At 41.4% G+C, this 20,731-nt stretch overlaps 1 protein-coding gene across 24 annotated transcripts in view; it reads left to right on the forward strand.

Moving 5' to 3' along the window:
• Positions 1–20,731, forward strand: part of adgrl2a (adhesion G protein-coupled receptor L2a) — an 86,315-nt gene that overhangs the window by 25,187 nt on the left and 40,397 nt on the right. For all 24 annotated transcript variants that reach the window (XM_037470532.2, XM_037470539.2, XM_037470541.2 and 21 more), the window contains exon 3: positions 11,404–11,617. In XM_037470532.2, the coding sequence (XP_037326429.2) occupies positions 11,404–11,617 (214 nt within the window). The remainder of the gene's footprint in view (positions 1–11,403; positions 11,618–20,731) is intronic.

A 20,731-nucleotide genomic window follows, 5' to 3' on the forward strand; every position in this document is an offset into this window, starting at 1 on the left:
CCCCGGGTCTCCTCCCTGCCGAGCACTTCAAATCCTCATTAGGATTTTCAGCAAAGGAATGAGGGATTTTCTGGATTAGGGCTTTGTCACTGGTGGCTCCATGTTGGTATTTGTCATGCAAGAGCATTGCGAAGCTATTGACATTATGCCTCCCCCCTCCTCCCAAACAAAGCCCGCCCTCTGACCCTCCCCATCCCCTTCACCTAGCACCGGGGCGCTTTAACTGTATTTCACTGAAGGTTTTTAAACACCATCTTAGTGACCCGTTCTAAACGTCCGTAAGTTGGAGCTGTTGCATCAGCATTTCTTTTAATGGTTATTTATGCAGAGATGCCCTTGGGAAGTATCATTAGTTTGTTGTAGTCTGTCGGCGTCTATAACTCATGGCGGCATCTCGGGCCATGACACACATGCAGCGGGTGCTCCTCTACATGTTTTACTTTTAGCAAGGACTCGGTTTCAAAAAAACAAAAACATTTATGAGGCTATTTGTCCCTTTTACTAATCTCTTATTTTAAAGGTTCTGGAGCTGTGTGCGTCTTCTCTCTTGCAAGTATGTGGCCATTTGTTTAATTGAGTCCTGCGTCTTGCAGACTTGCCTCCCGAAACAACAACAGCGCAGTGTTGCCCGACGTGGTGCTGAACCACCACAAGGTCCGTAATTGGGTTTCAGACTTGTCGGGGGAGAGTGGTTCAGCGTGACACGGCCTCAGACAGTGTGAAACCTACCCCCCCCCCCCCCCCATCATCCTCGCTGGTGATCTTGGTGGATAACGACCATTCTCACGGTCACAAGGCCCTTGCTGGGTGGGATCTCGGGCGCCCTCGATTAGTCACCCAGCCCACATGTCCCTATCTGCCCCCGCGCTTTCCCCCCCCGTCATGCTATGGCTCGATTGGTTCTTGCTCAGGTAGAAATATGCGGGCCCCTAACAAGTATATCCCTAACAATCTACCAAAATATGTTCTGATAACCCATCGAGCCTCCTCTGCGAATCCCAAACCCATCAAAAAACAAACAAATATGACTCTCCAATCTCCAGTGCAGTGGTCTATAACCAAGGACCTATTGTGCATGGAACATCTTTTTTTGTTGTGCCTTCACAGGTTCGTGCCGTGGCCGATATGGTTAGCATTTGGTCGATTTGTCTGAGACATGCCTCTGCTTTAAAGTTTGTGTTTTCGCCTGCGTTTTTTATTCATTACCTGTTTTGGCAGAATGGAGGAAAAAAAAAAAGTGTCTTTAACTTGTATTGCCGAAGGACTTGTGTGTTGGGAGAACAGCCGTCAAGACGACACACTGCTTCCTACAGGAGTTTGTGAGACTGGTGGGTGGGCTGCAGACGCCCTCGGGAGCTCTGGGGAAATACTCCCCTGCAACAACAAGGTTTAAACGCATCAACCTGCTGCACTTTGAGAGCAAATTAAGAGGCTAAATATATATAAATATGAAGAATGGTGTGTTCTTGAAAGCAAATCTACGCTCTTGCAAAGCAAGATTTTGTGGACTTTGGGTTGGCGGCACTGTGGGTTGTCTCTCTCTCTCTCTCTCTCTCCCATAGTGGTTAATCGATAACTCTAGATGGCCTGTAGGTGTGTAAGTGGGCGGGAATGTTTGTCCGACTCTGTCTCGGCCCATTGTTAACTGGGATTGGCTCCAGCACCCTGGCACCCTGAATAGGACCCAGAGGGTAATGTAGTACTTTTAGCTTCACTACAGCATTTTTTTTTTTTTAGCTATTATTAGTTGGTTGTACAAAATGTAAATTCGCTAACAGGCTTTGAGCTATTATTCATGCTATTTAGCCTAATGCATTATTATGCAAAGTCGCTGCAAACTTGCTCATCCCCATCAATTCATCAACTAAAAAATGAAAATAAGTAAAAATCAAAAGCCATTGTAACGAGAAGGGGGCCGACACTGAGCACTTTGCTCACAGCTTCAGGAAGAGGCTCAATCCTGTCGAGGGGTCCCGTAAGCTGGCTCTTTCACTTACTCAGACCAACTCGAGCCGTTACCTGCGCGGCAGACAAATGGCACTCGTGCGATTTTAGTTAGTGACCTTTAAAGGGCCTTTTATAGATAAGAGAAACATTATGAATTTGTTCTGGATGTTGTGTCATACTTTGAATTACACTTTTTTTATGATTGTAAGGAATCTAGTCCCTCTGCACTGTGTGAAACCATCAGATTATCAAGATTATTAAGAGATGAGTGCATTGAAGTACGGTAGTCTTTTGTGAACTGCTATTTATGACAACATGTGAGTTTTCTATTCCATATCAGCTGAAATACTTAGTGTAAACAACAACAATCTACAGGTGTTCAGGGGGTATGTAATCATGTCTCTATTGTGAGGATGCTATAAAGAGACATAAGAACGAGCGGTTTGTGGTGTGGATGCCATGCTATGAGAACTGATTGTAACACTGGTGATGACCCATTCTATAACATAATATTTTCAAATGGTTTACAGTTCACACATGAGAGCCAGATTCATGATATCCCTGCTTGCCCTTTATGAAATCCTCGTTGTCTTTCAGTCGTGATGTAGAGCTGCAGTAAATCCTGAATAAGCTCCTGTAAATGAGGGGTGGTGAAACTACGCACATAAATCTAAAGGCCTTAGAACCAGGGCCATCAGGAGGAACTTCTGGTGCCCATTTATGAAGCTTGTTAACTTAGTTTCACTAACAATTTTTTTTTCTTCATTTTTCTAAAACTTTCTTAAAGGCTTTGTTTTTTTGTTGTTGCAGTGAATATTGTCTTAAGCCTGCTTGACCAGTCTGGCTGCGCTTAGTGTGCTCTTAGACAATAATACAATTGTTTTAGCTCATTGCCTCATATTTGTAGTTCATCATTTGGACCAAATAAGTTGTGAAGTGTGGGTTTACTTGCTGTCAAACACAGCAAACATCATGTCGGGCCATTTGTGCTCTGGTCGATTGCAAAGACTTGTCAGAGTGTGACCTGGCTTTTGACCCCCTGAGTCATTATGACCCCTGAGTGCGTCTGTGTGTCCAGGGTGTGGGCCCCTGCTCTTAAGCCCTCGCAAGTAAATGATTTGCCCAAGAAAATCAATGTTAGTCAAAGAGGAATTTCAACTGATAGGGTTCATTTCGAAACATTAACTAATGACGTCACCTTGTAATAGTGCCCAGCCCAACTAGACCATTGCATCATGTTTAGCGGTTGCTCTTATACCACAAGTCCCCAAATTTGTTTTTTAACTTTCTTGAAATCTGATAAATCGTCAAAAGGGAACTTCAAAATGCTCATGCTTTGACATGTGAGGGCTGGAAACGGATGGAAGAGTGAATTAGGATCTGTCTCTGGAATTGATTACAATGAGGTTAAGGTCCGAATCTGGAACGTTTCTTATAAAAAAATATATGGTTTCTTTTGAATGTTATAACAATCAGTGCACTGAAGGATAAAGATGCATATGAGATGGGAGGTCATCAAGATAATGTTCAGCCTTTGGATTATAATGAAAGGCAGCAAATAAACCGAAGTAGAATTAAATTTCCGCTTGGCCAGCTTTCTCTCCAAGTATTGTGAGATAGAATCCCTGAACTGCAGGAAATCTAAGAATAATAGTGCCTTGATTAAAGGAAAAAGGAATTATTTTACATCTACAAAAAATAAAATAAAATACTTCTTTGCTTTGTGTGGCACTTGTCGGATGAATACTCTGAATGCAGAATACGTGCATAACCTTGGGTGAGTACGGGCGAAGAGACAGAAGCCAAGGAGGCTGCTATTGTTGTGTGCTATGACAATCCACCTAACCCGCCAACTGGGCTGCAGTCTAGTCTGAGTAAGAGCTGCATAAAGAATTCAGTTGTAGCCGCGGTCGTGTCGTCAGGGCATGACTACCCATTTGGTCAGGGAATTTAAATGCCAGGTGCGGGTCACTTGAAGCGCCGGGCTGAATTATGTGGCACAGATGCATCCACATGAGTCTTGGGAAGAGGAACCGCTGCTGTGCTCGAGGAAGTACACTTTGGGAATGCAAACCCAGCAGATGGGCTCTTCTCATTTGTGTGCACCGTCGCTGGTGACCCATCGGGGGGAAAGGCTTCCTTATTGAATCGAGGAGCATCAAACGCTTCATCGGAGCAGAGGAGGAAGTCTGGGCTGCCCAGTGTGTCCATTGTTTTCATAATTTCTAATGGAAACTCTGGATACAATACAGAGAGTATACAGAAAGAAAGACAGGAAAAGTCGACAAACACATAGCGAATGTATTCCCAAAAGTCATTGGGCAAAAGACAACTTGCTTGATTTTTTTTTTTTGGAACTGTTCATCATTTGATATTTTCTGAAATTGTATAACTGATAATCAGCTGTAATGAGTTCAAATGAGCTGGCTGCCACTTAAAGACACTGACTCTTGGCTATGTCAATTCTCCCCAGGAATGACTCATAGAATCAGTCCACTACTAATTAAACAAAACACTTTCAGTAATCGGCTCCAATTAGATTTGTGCACCTTAACAGTCCGACTCCAGAAGTTCTCTGAGTTGAACAACTTCATAATAAAAAGCCTTGATAATCTTAACCTGTGTTTTTACTTTGAGGCTCAAAAGTACCAGTGACCATTTGTTGAAGACTAAATTGACTGTTTGATGGTCATCACAGCCGTTTCATTACCGGAAGATGTCCTTGGTTTTTGTGTGACCTAAAAAAAAAAAACACTCTCTCTCTCTTTCACCCTTTCTCTATCTCTCTCTCTCTCTCACATAAATACACACACACACGCCGCCCGGCCCCAGGGCCATCCGATATTAGACAGTGAGATGACATTGGGTGCTTGTGCGGGTGCAGTCAGCCGACATGTGCAGATGATGTGAAGTCAATAATGCATTATGAAAAAAAAAAAGCGGATTTATGACCTTGATGAGCCCCATAGAGCTTAATTAGGCCGTAAGGTTGATTTACATACAAGTGTACATGGAACTTGATGAGGCTGTGTTTTCCTGCTGGTGCAGCGCATTATCATTTTGGCTGGCAGCAACACTTGATGCCTTGTATTTGTTCAATTTCTTTCAGGGTTAGAAAAAAGAAAAGCCTCTCTGGTAGAGCCGTCTTTGCCGCTGTGCATGTTTTTTTTTTTTTTATCGCAGTAAAATCATTAAGTTCTAAGGATCAAATATCCTTTCTGTGCAGTGATGGCATTTCCTGTACTGGCTTATATGTCTTCAAGTGCTGGTTGAGGATGAGGAACAGAATTCATGTAAAAGGAGTCTCTGACAGGGTAAATTCCTGCTTTGAAGAAGCACTTTAACACCAAAGGGGTGGAAAAAAAATGGCCCTTTTTCATGTGTCGATGCAGGGAGCGATGACTAGATCTCATGTACCTATATCAAAGATGCTCCTGATAGCCCCCCTGCTGTTGCTATGGAAGTAGCGGCGATGTAAATCAACTGGAGTGAAATGAGTGGTGGAGAATACAAATGAGATCGGAATGCTCGTTCTCCTGCTGCTCTTTGCCTCCTCCTCCTTTTTCCAATATGTCACTGTTCCTGCCTCCCACTCTTTGTGAAAGTAGGTTTCAAATACGTAACAAAGTAGTATTCCACATTTCGAAAACGGCATAATGTCATATGGATGTTCTTTTTTTTAATGCTTTTTAAATGTTCTTATTATGATACATTTTTTTTACTCTGCTTCATGCTGTTGGATGGATGAAATAAGTAAAAAAATATAGTTTTGGATCTCCGATATAAAAGTCAGCTAATCTGTGGCACATTAGTCATGGTTTTATCATCAGTTGTCAAAGAGTTTAATGATCTACAGATGTTATGCACTAAATTACAAAAAGAGAAGAAAAAAAACTGACCGTCTTCTGCCGGTAGCTGTGCCCAAAAATGACATCAACCTTATACTGATAGTGTTGGAAATTACAGAAACCTGGTCTTGAGTTAATATTTAGAACAATATTTGTCCAAACAGCAGTCTATTATTTTTTTTCTAAAAGGGCCACAAAGGCCTCATGCAATATTTTCTTTCCTCCCCTCCTCTGTGTGGACCCGACTTCTTAAGAACACATGCTGTTGTAAAGGATATCTCTGGATTATAGAATCAGCACTGTTGGAAAAGTCTCGACTTAAAGGTCTCCTTCCCTTCACAGCCTTGTGCCATGGAGGGGAGGAGGGGGCTGGGAGGGGGGGGGGGACGGGACAACCAGACTCAAGCTGCGTTTCCTGTTGCTCCAAGCTAATGCTATAGGCCACACTTTTCTTTCACCCCAAATATCCCCCAGCAAGCGACCTTGTTGGCTCAGGCGTGCAGGATAACGGGGCGAGGGGGTGGGTGTGGTGGTGGTGGTGGGGGGTCTGAGCAGAAATGCTTGCTCATTTACAAGCAGCTGTTGAGCCCTCATCAGAACGGCGAGGAAAATCGAAGGGGATTTGTCAACGGCAAGAGGACGAGCATCGGGAGCGTCGCTGTCACATTTCTCGTCGGCTCTCGAACAGAAGAATTATCTGGTTTCACATCCAAATAATCTGAGGACCTCTTTTGTGCTGTGGCCACAATGACAGCAGCGCGAGTGGCTGAATGGGCCTTTTGATCAGCCTCTGTTTTGCCCCTGGACTAACTCTGGAAGCATGTGTAACTCGAGTTACAAAGGGTCGTTTTAATATGAAAAGCTTTTCCTGGAGGCAAGATGAAGAGCAAAAATGTGGAATGCTTTTTTTCTATGACTTAACAACCTCACAAGTCTGTTGCCCTTAGTACAACCTACAACCGTTTCAGATGCTGTATTTTAGCTGCGTATAACCAACATGGTTTTTAATGTCTTTACTCTGTTTTTCTGTTTCTGGGTTTGATCATCAGTAATGTCCAGTTTCATGGGATTACATGCAACACAAGGTCTCTACATGGCTGATGAAGATCTTGATGACTCCTGGTGTGTCTGTGTGAAATAGGAAGGCATTTTGTTCATTACCTCGGCTTCAGTGACACTCATATCCTAGCAGATGGTCACTTTCCAATTGATTTGGCTCATCTGCATGGGGAAAAAAAAGAGGAATTAAAACATTAGAGAACCGGAGAAGGGGGTCATAATGGGTCCTCTTTATGTTGGGGACTTTCGCACTGTTCTGCAGCTGCAGACTCCGTTTGGGCATAATGGTATTGCAAAGGTTAGACATGGTAATAAATGCCAGTCTGGGAAGCTTTAAATAGAGGTTCCTCATATAGTCTAATAAAGTGCTATAACCCATGGAAATAGAAACCCTGTGCACCAATGACTGTCAATTACGAGCATGTGACAACAGCATGTACAATAAGCACTTGTCAAAAGGTTGACTGATCACGGGCTTTTATAGAAACCAAACAGCTGTTTTCTATTTTACAAAATCCAAACTGGCTTTAATTCACATTCCAATGTTTGTGGTTGATAATGTTAGTATTTATATTTTCATTTTAGTCTGTGGGTGGAGAACAAAAAAAAAAGTGGACCCTAGTGGTTTTTTTGTGATTTTCTTTTATTTTGCAATGCATTTGGTTATTATTCAACTCGGTGCTCGGCACAAAGCTGCAAAGGAATTTAAATGCTTCTCTAATGGTGTTAGTTGTGGGTGGGATGGGTGGACAGGATGCCTGATTAGTGTCAGCACGGCCGTGATAAGCATCTGACCAGTAATGTCTTCACTGCACCAGGTTGCCATGGTCACAAGATTGAGTTTTTCCCCCCACATATTATTTGATTCACAATGCGTTGATCCTTTTGCTCCCCGGTGTTTAATTAGTGCATAGAAACTCCTCATTTTATTAAGTTTGATTTGATAAGCGCCCTTCTTTCCAGCCCTTGTAGTTGCATGGGCTATAGCTGAGGGAAAGTTCAACACAGCTTGTAGAATAACGTCTCATATTTTAAGGAGTCATCTGAAGCCTGTGGTACCTGAAGAGGAGGGTGCAGAGTTTTCCCGTCGAATTTGTGAGAGTGTCAGTTGCAGTCATGTGTTCTTTTTTGCTTCCATGCACCACTGGTGTGTGGCGCTATTATTTTTGCTCTGCAGCCTTTACCCAACAGTGGAAATCTTGTAGAAGTAAAAAGGCCCTTGAAACACAATTTAGCAAGAACTGCTCCAATAAACTGTTTCGTCTTTCTAGTTGTGACTTTAGAAGACTCAGGAGAAGCAGAGCGGTAGGAATGTTGACATCTTCCATAGATTGATATTATTGATGTGTTTTACCTTATGGAAAGTTAATCATTTTCATATGCTTTCCCTGATTCATCGCTGATGCTAACGACCCCAATAATGCTGATGGCTTTCTGGCTCATTTGAATAATTTACTTATTTATTTACGTTGGATAGTAAGCATTACATTTTGCTCATGTTGGATTCACTGTGATCACATGCTTTTGTTTTAATTACGATGCACTGTCATACCAGAACATGAGCGATGGTGCTTTGGTGTCTTCATAAGAACAGGATTTATTTGTCACATAAACCCTTTATTACATTATTATTATATTCATCATTGAATTCAGATGTATGTGTCTTTATGTTATTGGTGTAGTTGAAGATCTATCTTCAGAAATCAGACCTCCACGGCACGGAGGAGGTATTTTCTGAGGAATATCCAAAAATGTCCCTCAATAATGCACATAAAAGTTAGAAAGACCATCAAGCATTGCAGTTTTAATTGTAGACGCGTTATATGCTTTCCTCTATTGTTAGCTGGACTGGGTGTCCCTGTATAGATTTGTCTGTCACTCTCCCCCCCGCCATGTAACAAAAATACCATCCGACACCAGAGTGAAAAGTAGTTCAGCCCCGGGCCCAATCAATGGAGAGAGGCTCATGGAGGTTCGGCCATGATGAAATGCGCCACACTGGGAGGACAGCGATTTTGTTTGATTTACAAAAATGTGAAGATGGAACGGTTGCTTTATTACACGGCCGGTTATCAGCACGGTTGAGAAGTTCCTTTTAGTGCATTTCAGTAGGAGTCCTGCACTACTCTTTAGAACACATTTATCTCCTCATTACTGTTTTCCCACTGAAGCAGGGAGTGCGCGTCGTTTGTAAATCATAAAACCGGAATCTGCGACCGCAAAGGCTCCGGCAGATTTAAGTGTTACAACAGTGCTCCTGCGACGCAGCACATTGGAGGGGGGGGTTGTGGGCGGATTTGGAGATTCAACTCAAAGACATAGCACATGGCCAAAGACCCAGTTCATTCGATTTAATGCGAAAGGTTTGTCAAAACCTTTGCCTGCAACAGTATATGTATATTTTCATAAATTTATTTTCATAAATATACATGCATAAGTACACGTACATATTATTTACGTCTATCTATGTATATAATCATAGATATATACCCCCCACATACAAATATACACACATATGGATTATATGTTGTTATCATGTTTTGAGTATAGAAATTGATCAAATTCTACTGTGCCATTGAGTGGGGTTTTCCATTGGTTCTTATACTTGATGCACATGGCGTTGCATTGCTGCTACTTTGATGGAGCTGTGGTGAAGTGCATAGATGTGACCTCGAGATTGGCTGCCAATCCTTTGTTTAGCACACGGCGTTTTCATTTTTTCCCTCTTGAGCTTTTCCTCTCGAGCCCGCATCGCTGATAAATTGTTCATCACCTTAAGTGTTTCTTTTTTGACTGCAGAGAGAAAAGGGAACGCAATGACATATAGCTGAAACCTATCAAATCTGAAAGCCTTTACTTTTCCATGCCTATTGGTCACATGAGCAAGGTTGCTGTCAAAAGGAGCAAGTAGAAGAAAAGAAAAAGATCCTTCGCTGATGATTGTAAGCTAATAAAAAAATGTCTACATAGGTTTGATAGGCGAGCTGCCTTCCATATAGATTTAGCCTTTGTTTTACCCTGATTGGTGCACAAACATTCGATCAGCGCATAAAAACATGCATCTTCCTTTGTAAAATACCACATTGGTATTTCCTACAAAGGGGAAGTATAGAATGCCCCTCTCATGTCATTATGGCGTCGTGGCGCTGCACTTAATAAGAATAAGACAATTGTATTGGTAGCTAATTGATGAAGCATCCACCAGGGTAAAATCAGCCAGGCACGTTTATTAGAGCAGTCTGCGGCTTTAAGAATGCCGTTGCTACACGTAACGTAGCTCGCAGTATGATTCATGGGAAAAAAAAAAAAAAAACTTTAATTATAAACAACAGCAAATATGGATCGGTCCCTTAACTCCAGGTGCCAAACGAGGGAATTAGGAGAAGTAGTAACAGCTCCTTTTTTTTCTTCTTCTTCTTCTTTTTCATGCAACTGTGAACTAATAGTCCTACGGGAAAAAGAGGCTTTGGGAAGAACTAGCAACAAAGTTGCAGGTAGAAACACCATTATTTAAAAGGCTCAAAGAGGTGACAGAGTCTGCACTGCACAGGAGGAGGCTGTAGTTATTATTCCGTGCTGCCGCTGCTTTAGTCAAAGTCCACACAGGAGCAGCTGGCAATCTTTTTAAGCTCTATTCCGCTCTTCTCTAATACTTGACATGTCACAACCTTAGAAAGCTGCTCCGACCAAAAATATCCCCCGTTTGGTTTGCTACACTTTATGCATACGGCGCTTTTGGTTTCACCGTTGCCTTTTGGCTTCTCAGTTGTGAAGACGAAACCACAGTAATGATTTATTTACTGTTTGTCCTGTGCCAACGCCCACCCAGACACCTCCCCCCCCCCCCCCCCACCACACACACACACACACACAAACACACACACACACAACTGGTTTCTTACATTATCTCAATAGTCCGCCTTTTGACTGTTAGCACCGCAAAGAGGATTCAATTACACTCGTTTTTTTTTATATATCCCTGTTGTTCCTCATTTAAGAAAAAAAGAGCTTTGTAATTAAACCAAAAGTTTTGAGTGGTAAAATGCTTGATGGCTCTTTGTTCCTGTATTTAAATAAAACACAGGGCAATAATCTTGTCATCAGCGTGACATCAGTGTGCTTGCGGTACCTAGATGGCCGTAAGGGCTTACAATGCTCCTGACATTTTAGCCCATTAACCACACTTTAATGACAATTATTGATTTTCTCATAGGACCAGTCAGGCATGCGCATGACATACTAACACCATTAGCTCACTGGTGCGGTTGAGATCTGAAATGTTCACTCAATATTGTGATGTATGTCAGGCTGGTGGTCCAATCCGAGCTTCACTATCCACATTTCAGCTTAGTTCATCTTGCTAAACAGTTGCAGCCTTTTGAATTAAAAAGGAATTGAGCATGCGCAACGTGCTGCTTTTTATGTACATCCAGCAAATCTCTGATATCCAGTGCCCTCTGTCTTTCCTGCTGTCTTTGTCAGTGTCAGCTTAACTACACTTCTCCTTTTGATTTGTACTAATAGAGCATCTCTCTCTCTTCTTCCTCAGGGTTTAGTCGAGCTGCTCTGCCATTTGGTTTAGTGCGGAGAGAGCTCTCCTGCGAGGGTTACCCCATCGATCTGCGCTGTCCCGGAAGTGATGTCATAATGATCGAAAGCGCCAATTATGGCCGAACAGATGACAAGATCTGTGACGCCGACCCTTTCCAGATGGAGAACATCAACTGCTATCTCCCGGATGCCTACAAGATCATGTCACAAAGGTAAAACTGCCGACATGCAGTATCTGTATATTATTACGTCACAATATGGTATCATCAAGTCAGAGGGCTCTTTGAGATAATTGACTGGGGTCAATAGGGACGTAGTTAAACACATTTGGACCTCTGTCGACTCTTACATTTTGTCTGATTTATCCCTGTTTGCATCTATTTTTCCTCTGTATCCATTGCCTTTGGAGCCAAATATTTTGCCATTGAGAAAAACGTGGCTGCCATCGGATTGATTTACTGCATTGAGAATAGCAAAAATGAACGTAGGTGTGAGGTTAAAAAAAGAAAAAGGAATTAGTAACCTGTCTGCATCAATAACCAACAAGACGTTAATGTCGGCATCCACTAGGACGGCAAAAGAGAATTAGAAACTGGGAGGTGAAGCCGGGCTGATGAATAGAAGACAAAGTATTAAAAAAGAACATTAATGAACTCACATTAGACATCAATTTCACACATAACTAATTAAGCTTTCAATAACATTCCCATGAACAAAAGTTGTTTACATTAAAAAAAATGGTTTGCCTTAAGTGAATATGAATAAGTGAATATGTTGTAAATCATATTACAAACAATTATGAAGCATCAACAATTTCCTCAAATAGGGAATATACTCTTGTCTGTTTTTTTAGTTTAAACCTACTTGTGTTGATGATAAAAGCATAGTTGTCAATCTACTATAGCTTTTATTGATTAGTACATCAAACACAAAGGAAAGTGTTTGCTATAGTATCTAAAAAATAATTGTATTAAATATTTGAATTCCAGATGCTGTATCATTATTTGACTTGTAGATCAGTCATACGGAGTATTTCTCCCTGGGGAAATATAACGAAGTCCAACAAATCAAATATTGTTGTAAGGATACTACTACTACTACTACTACCCTACTATTCTACTTTTTTATTATTTAACAGCTATTTTTTTCATTAAAGATGAAACCACCGCAGTGTATGAATTAGCAAAAACTTCTTCACCTCGACCAACTACAACAAAAAGTAAAGTACTGCTTACATGTGAGGCATAAATCATAATATATAATAAAACAATGTCATTATTTTGGAAAAAAAAGGCCTCAAAAGGTCATTTGAATTTGATACTTATTTTGTTATGTTGATGAAAACTTAATTAACTTAAATGTTAACTATTGATGCTTGTAATTGATAACTTGTATAGTTCTGTACTGCTACCTCTACTCTACTAGTAAATGATCTGAATACTTCTTCCAACCCTGGCATTTGCTTAACGCCACGCTTGTGCCCTCCTTTATCGCCTCTTTGGTAAATCCTGATGGTCAGATTAAGGGCAGCCTCTTGGCAGGCCCGATTTACAGTTTGATTACAGACCAGAGGGATGTCTCACATTTTAAAGCCACCGTCTCTGCAGCCATCACGCATGTGCAAAGCGAGGATGATTCATTGTGGCAAAAACACACCCACGGAGGTGCGTAGACTCGCACAGCGGGGCTCCACTGGTAACGCCGCATACGTGAGACCAGTTGTCGCATAAGGGATGCCATCCGAGCCAAAGTGCACGGGATGGAATGACATACGAGTGCCACAGAGAGAGAAATTGGTCGGTATGAGACCGTCAGCAACTCTGGCGAGCCGCCCTGGGAAATAAAATGAAAGCGGAGCCCTTGTATTCAGGGAGGTTTATTGTCAAGCCCTGTTTGATGAAGTTAGATAGCTGACTCACGTTGTCTGTCTTAGGAAAAAAAAAAAAAAGGAAGCTGCAGCCTGCCTGCTCCCCGCTCGTGGCCCCGTGTATTACGCTGCCCTATGCCTCGCTCGTACAAAAAAAAAAAAAAAAAACAGTCCACTGAAGCACAAATACTGACCCGGCAGGAGTCACCTGACAAACAAGCAGCGTCTGTAGAGGACTCTTGCTCCTTGCTCGCATACCCCGATGGGGCCAGAGGACGTGGTTGCGACGTTATTCAAAATGTATTTTTAGTATTTCAGTGTCTCCGCCGTGCCATTGTACCCGGAGCAGAGAGAGAAATGTGAGCGTTGGAATGAAGTGTCGTGTGATACAAACGGTCTCAGTCAGGAGCGCGGGTTCAAAAATCACACACATATGAAAGAAAGGAGGAAAAAAAATTGGCATATATTTAAATGAAGTGCCATACATGGATTATTTCTTTGTGAGAGTCTTGAGAGAGAGAGAGAGAGAGAGATATATCACCATGGAAAGTGTGAGTTCAGATTTAGGTTATTTATGTTCATTTACAAGAAATGAGGCCAGTTTAAATCCTATATGGGTCCACAGTCAAAATCATAAAAGCAGTTTACGTAATAACTGCGGACACTTAAAACAGTGTACTGTTGGGAAAATATATGCAAGGGCAGCTTGACAGAGGCCCAAGATTACATATGGGACTAATTAGTGATTTTAGTATTTTGTGTCTATTCATTTACAGGAATCAACTAAATAAGAATCAAATGAAATGCCTCCGCTGCCAAACATAATCACGCTCCAAAAACAAATGTGGTGATTTTTTTTTTTTTTTTTTTTCTTTTTCTTTTTTTTTTTTTATTCAGCCTATTTTGGATGCAATGTTTGTTTCAAGGTCTGAGCCCGTCAGTTCTTCACAAGTCAAAACTGCGGTCTGCTGTCTGGCTCCTGCTGGGGCTAACCCAGCTGAAATGTTCCATATGTGGGGCACCCCACTGCACACACACTGTGTGCGGATAAAAAACAATTATTTCCCACCGTACAGTCTTCATCAAGGAATGATTGAAGAGCCACATTTATTTGTTGCAATAATTACCCTGGCCTACAAATTTAAGTGTGTGTGTGTGTGGGGGGGGAAATCACATTAGCACTTGTGTGGAAAACTGTGTTCACTTTTAAACATTCAAAATGAATGTGGTCCTGAAGTGTGGAGAATTGGATTGAGGCATCACTGGGTTTGATAGATCCGGTTGGCTCTCCAAATTGTTTTTATATCTTGCTGCATATTATATTCATGAGCACAATGATTTTATGAAAATAGCCCTAGGACGGTTGTGGCTCAATTAAAACATTCAGCTGCAAGCAATTAGTCGACTCAAGTGGGTGATAATCTGTGCAGGAATTTTTCATGTGGACACCTCCCCAGCAGATGTGAAACTGCATGGCAGTACAGTTTAAAATAATTAATTTATTGATAATAATATTCAGGGTGGTGATGATTTATGTTCTCCTTTTCAGGACTTCGGTTCTTTAATAATTACATTTCCTCATCTGCGCTGAAGATAATGATAATGACCACAACACAATCTCGCCAAACATCTACATTATGAACAGTAATTTAAATGTATTGTTTTGCAATACATTTACTTGGGCGTGCACTAAGCATCTGACACTTACTTAGTATTTAAATCTAGTAGCTCGGGGAGTAGTTAAGATGACAGTGACGCATCTTGACAAATCCAAAATAACTTATTCGGGGAGACGTTATGAATAAGTGGCTTAAATCCTCATTGATTTCGCTATGGGTAATGAGCTTCATCCGAAGCGTTCGATAACAAGGTCATCGATTTCAGGAACATACCGTGGCCCGGGTCCTGCCGAGGCCCGCGGCTCATGGTTTTTTTTCCAGGAACCATACCATCGACAAGAACGATCAAAGCCGATCGCTCCCTTACAGACTGTGGAATTAATTTGTGGGATTAGAGGAGAGCTAGTTAGTTCATCATTATCATTAAAATCATCGTTACCATTCACCATTTGGGCTATTTGAGTGGTTTCATCTCGTAATGATACCCTCCGTTTGAACGTGACAGATTTTCTGCAAACCTTATTAACTTAATAGGGTTAACGACTCATTTGTAATATCGAAAAGGACCCAGTAATATCGGCATGCGATTGTCAATAGATGTGAGGCAGCTCTGCGGAGTAAATGATGCTGCTTACACTATTTATATCGGTGACAGGACTGCTTGCGAGGCTCTCCAAGGAGCTCCGGCGCTGCCGCCTGACAGCACACTGACTGTTCTTCCCCTCCGTCTGTGTTTATTTAAAGCGCCGCAGATTAAGATTTCATAAAGATCCAGATTAAGCGAGGGGTGTACACGAGTTCACCAGCCATGAAACTGCTCTCCGTTGAAGACCGTATTGGCACGCGATTGATATGATATTTACCTTAAATAACAAAACAGTTGGGCAATATGAGTATATACTGTCAACGGTTTAAAAAAATATAATGTGAGCATCTGGTTTTAGACCAGTTTTGGCAAAGTCAACGTGCAGGACCCATTTTTTATTTGTGCATGCTTTAATGTGATAATATACGTGTTAAACTAATCGGTTTGGGGTATTTATCATTAACCACATTTGAGTTTTCAGAAAATGTACTAAATTAGGAAAAATAAACCAAAGGACTTTTTTTTTGGGGGGGGGGGGGGGCATATGGTCTACCTCTATTTGACAACATAATTAGTGTTAAAAATCTCTGTGGGTTGCCAAATCTTCCATCACTTTCAAATCATTTAAATGATTCCCTGCTAAAACAAAAAATCTAGAAATATTCATCTTGTGATCATTTGATGACTCTCGACATGTAAAATCACTCTAAAATGTGGCTCTTCTGTACACTGCAGTTGCCCCCCCCCCCCCCCCCCCCCCCCATACTTACATACCCCCTAAGCCCTGTCAGGTCGCACTGATATCACCGGGTCTCTCGTCCACTCCAAAACATTAAAGTTGTTTTTAGGAGGTGCCTGTGTAGCTTTGGCTTCGTGCGTGGTTTCCCCTTAAATTGCGTTTTGCCGTCTTTATAAAAGGTCACATTTATACCTTGCAGAAATGTCACAATAGCATTTCCATTGACTTTAGTGGCACGGCGATATATACCCTGGCTGGCTTAAAAATCAATCGGTAAGATGGACGGATGAGGGTCCCACAGACTTCCTCTGGAGTCTGTAGGATCCTGGAATCCCCCCGTTCAGCACCGTGGGGCAGCTCCAGTGAGCATATCATAAACACAAGCATATGACAGCAATTACAAGATTCTGGGAAGTCTTACCCGGATATTGGGTCAGACTCCCAGTTGAAGGCAAGATGCTAATGGATCATTTCCAACAACCTATTTCCTGAATTAATATTGGGCAGAAAATGCTCTAAATATACTGATATTGGAGGTGATTGTGAATCGAGGGTTTGCGCTTGTGCGTTTTTGTTTATTTTGTGTAATGTATCAACATGATATTGTTGCTTTCGCTGACGTTTTGTGGCCTTGGAAGGGATTAAATTATCCAACGGGCCTGTCTGCTATAAGCAGGCTTCCCTTTTTGAGAGAGATGTCTGCCTTGATAATTGTGCCATGAACCTCATCAGCATTTCAGATGAAATGGAGCTAGACGGGTCACTTTGAGTTTAAGAGACGCTAATTTGATTGAAATTCAAACAGGGAGCACCGGGAAGTAGATTGTGCATTTCCCTGTAATGTGCTCCCCTCACTCATGTCGCTTTTCTCCTCCAGTTACACAGCGATTGTTCTTGCTGTTGATGCTGTATATATTCTGAATTACAAATGGCTGCTTAAGCTTCCTGAAGTGAGTGAGTGAGTGAGCGAGGAGGGACAGACAATTTTCCAGACGGGGCAGAACATTCAAGGATTTGGAAAGTGAGGAACATTGTCTTGTCGTTAGTCAGAACTAGCCTTGTTGCATGAGCAGCACATGGCGGGTCACATGATGAGACCTCCATCACTGACCGCATGGGTTCAATTTAAAAGCAGTGCATCGAAGGGCATTAGGACAGGACTATACGTGTACATATGTGTGTGATCAAAATGGGTAAGTTTGGTACTTAGATCTTATAACCAAGATGTATATTAAGCATTTTAACTCTGTAAATGGGACAATCATCCTACATTTACCTCAAACATCAACGGCTGCGTCTCAGTTCTATATTACATATGTTTTATTTAGAAGCCTGTATTGTCTTTGCCTTAATATTACATACTGTTGAATGATTTTATTTTTTGTCAATGAGTTATTCATTTGGCAAATGACATTCATGTCCAACTATCCCTGTGACATGCTTTACGATAACAGTGGGAAAGGTTAAATTGCATGTGGATGCGGGGTATCAGGAGAACCATCAGTTACACCTTGTTGGCATCTTATTGCACCCTCTCTCGCTGTCAGCGGGGAGTGCTCATTTTTAAAGTAGCTTTGCATCGAATCCCAGCAGCATTTTCTGTGACACTCTGATTGTAGTGATGTCTCTCCAAAAAGGTCAGGGATGTGATGGGATTACATTTGGAATACTTCACTCTCATTAACAGGGGGGTCGGGGGAAATGGAGCTAATCAAAGCAGAAAGCAGCCTCACCCTCCTCTCGCTTTAGTTTTACTTCGAGGATAGATCATTTATTTCACACAGAACATGTTTTCAAATATAAATATATGACAGTAGTAGTGGTAGTTGTAGCTGAATTCGAGCAATAGTAGACAACCTCTGGTCATATTCCAGATGTGGAGCTCTGTAAACCAAACTTTGTACTGGATGAGCTTTTCTTGTATTAAATCACCTCTGCATTAATATATGCTAATACAAAATACCTTTCCTTTTTGCTTCATACAGATTCTAATGGTCTTTTAGTATTATTTATTTTGCGTAACAAGATAAAGTCAATACTCTACACTTTTTCTTCTTCTGTAAAATCCTGTTGAAGTGTCAAGGTATTTATAGAAGCTCTGAAGGAAAAGTGGAGAAAATCTTCCTCCGACTTAATATTCATTATGTAAATGATTAATTACTATATAGCCTTAGACTATCAAAAGATTGTCGGAGATATCATATTTTACATGTATTTAATTAGTGTGCACTTTGAGACCTGTGCCCTTGCAGGCCCAAAAACTGAACTTTTTATTGGAAGAGTTTCAATTACATGATTCTTCTCAAATTGAGGCCTAAAAGCATGCATAGGAGAAGTCATTCATTTGGTCTCAGGAGAAGCTCAAAGGTTTTACAGAGGAGAAGGAATCCGAGTCACGCAATCCCATTGAACAGGCCGCTCCTGCTCCACGGCTCTAAAATTAGGGCAATATATCAGACAGAGCTATCAACACTTATGTCAACATTGTTTCTTTAGAAATATGAGGTGTTTTCCTCCCCAGTGCTTATGTCCTGTTGTTTAATACGTTTGCCTGAGAAACGACGACAGGCCTGTGTCTCATTAGTGTCATGGATTTTATTTTTGATATTATTCTGTTTCATATGCCTGATATAAACCAGGCAGTTCTTTTGCAGTCTCATTGGAATCTGTTAGATAGAGCGCTGTAATTTATTTTGCTTCTGCGTGATATGCGTATGCATGAGCAAGGGGACAGAATCATCAAAGTGACCACATAATATATGGAAAGTGCTGCAGAGTCATGAAATATTACCCACAAATGCAAGCGGCATTTTATGGGCAGAGCATCATGCGTCTGTTTTAATTCCAAAACAGTAATTCATCGAATTCGTTTCCATAAAAACAAATATACTATGAGGATTATGTCAGGAGGGTCATTAATAAAGTGAAATCTCCTTTGCGACCCTCTTTAAACATTGATGCACGTATGCAGATGTTGACAGAAATGGTGTCATTATGGCTCTTTTGGGAGAAAAAAACCCCATTGATATAATAATGCCAAATGCAAAAAATAATAATACAATTGATTTTGGTTAAATTAAAGAAAGGCAGTCATTAAAATGTATCAGATTTATTTTTTTATTGGAATACATGCTGATTGGGAGAAATAGAACAGGTGGAAGTCGGATATTAATCGATTTCATGCTTTAAAAATAGTAGAAAAAAAGCACTGGCTAATTTTGTTCCCTGCGGTTATTTTGCTTTATTGAGTTTTTCATTTGAACACAGAAGCCGTTTGTTAAGGTTGCTGAATAATTTTCTTGTGGTGTCGTAAAACCTACAGCACGGCACGCGTCCATGGCATGCGGTTTGAATTATTATTCTTTCAATCTGACAACCAAACAATTTCCACCACCACGTAGCTTCTGTTCAATGCTCAGCAAGCCTCTCACCACTGTTCCCCTGAGCTGCCTAATATTACATTAATAACATTGGACACAAAACGGTGATGACCTCCGCGGTCCAAAGCAAAGTCAAAACCCAAAGCACAATTCAATGCAACCAGTAATACATTTTCCAATGATCTGTAGTAAATGGGTTCACTGGTCTCTGATCAGAAGAAACAAATATTATCTCTGGTTCTTGCTGAATCAGCAGAACAGAGTTATTGATCTGGCTCCTCACGTTGCCAATAACATTTTTAGTCCCCTCGGTAGCAAAGTGGGCTTGCCGGGAGTATAGATGTCGTTATCATGATTTCAGTACGGCTAAAGGAGGATCACCTGCAATTCCCCGGGCATCAGAGCACGCCGATGGCTCAATTAGAACGTCTGCGCTCCAGATGTTAAAGGCAGTGACCGACATTAACTTTTTACAATGCTTTGAATGGCGAGAAAAAAGAAAAAAAAAACTATGGCTAATAAAACTTAGGTCCTCCATGTGATTTCTAATGATTACAAATAAAAAACCTCAGATTTCAAATGCACAAAACGCACAAACGCATTCTAGTTATTTACCTTTTTTTTGCCTTTCCATAGCGAGAAGTATGAAGGCTGCAGTAGAAATCATTAATGTTGATCTCCATGGCATTTCGAGCGAGTGATTCAAGAGCCTCATCAAGCTGCTCAGCATGTGTACACCCATTCAGTAAAGGAGCGAGTTCCAATCAATAAGACAGAACACTTTGAGCGAAACACATTTTGTTTATTCTGCCCAAATGTGCCCCACCAAACACAGATGTGGGGGGGCCCCAGATCCACAAATCGCATGAGGTCCCCATGCAATTGTAGTTCTGTGTGAATAAGTCTCTGTGTCTTATCCACCGACATGTGCTGCATTCATTTGTACTGTTCCTGTGCATACACCTTCTGTATTTAGTTTTAGTCTCAGAGTCTCATGTGCGAGAGAGCGGTTGTGTGCATAACGACGCACGCGTACACAGGATCCGCTGTGTGATCCACTTCGGATTGCGTTTGATCATACCTGCCGGCGAGAATGTTAAAGAGCAGATGGAGCCAACAACTGTGTAAAAGAACA

This window comes from Pungitius pungitius, chromosome 7 (assembly GCF_949316345.1).
Source record: "Pungitius pungitius chromosome 7, fPunPun2.1, whole genome shotgun sequence".
Classification (NCBI taxonomy): Eukaryota; Metazoa; Chordata; class Actinopteri; order Perciformes; family Gasterosteidae; genus Pungitius; species Pungitius pungitius.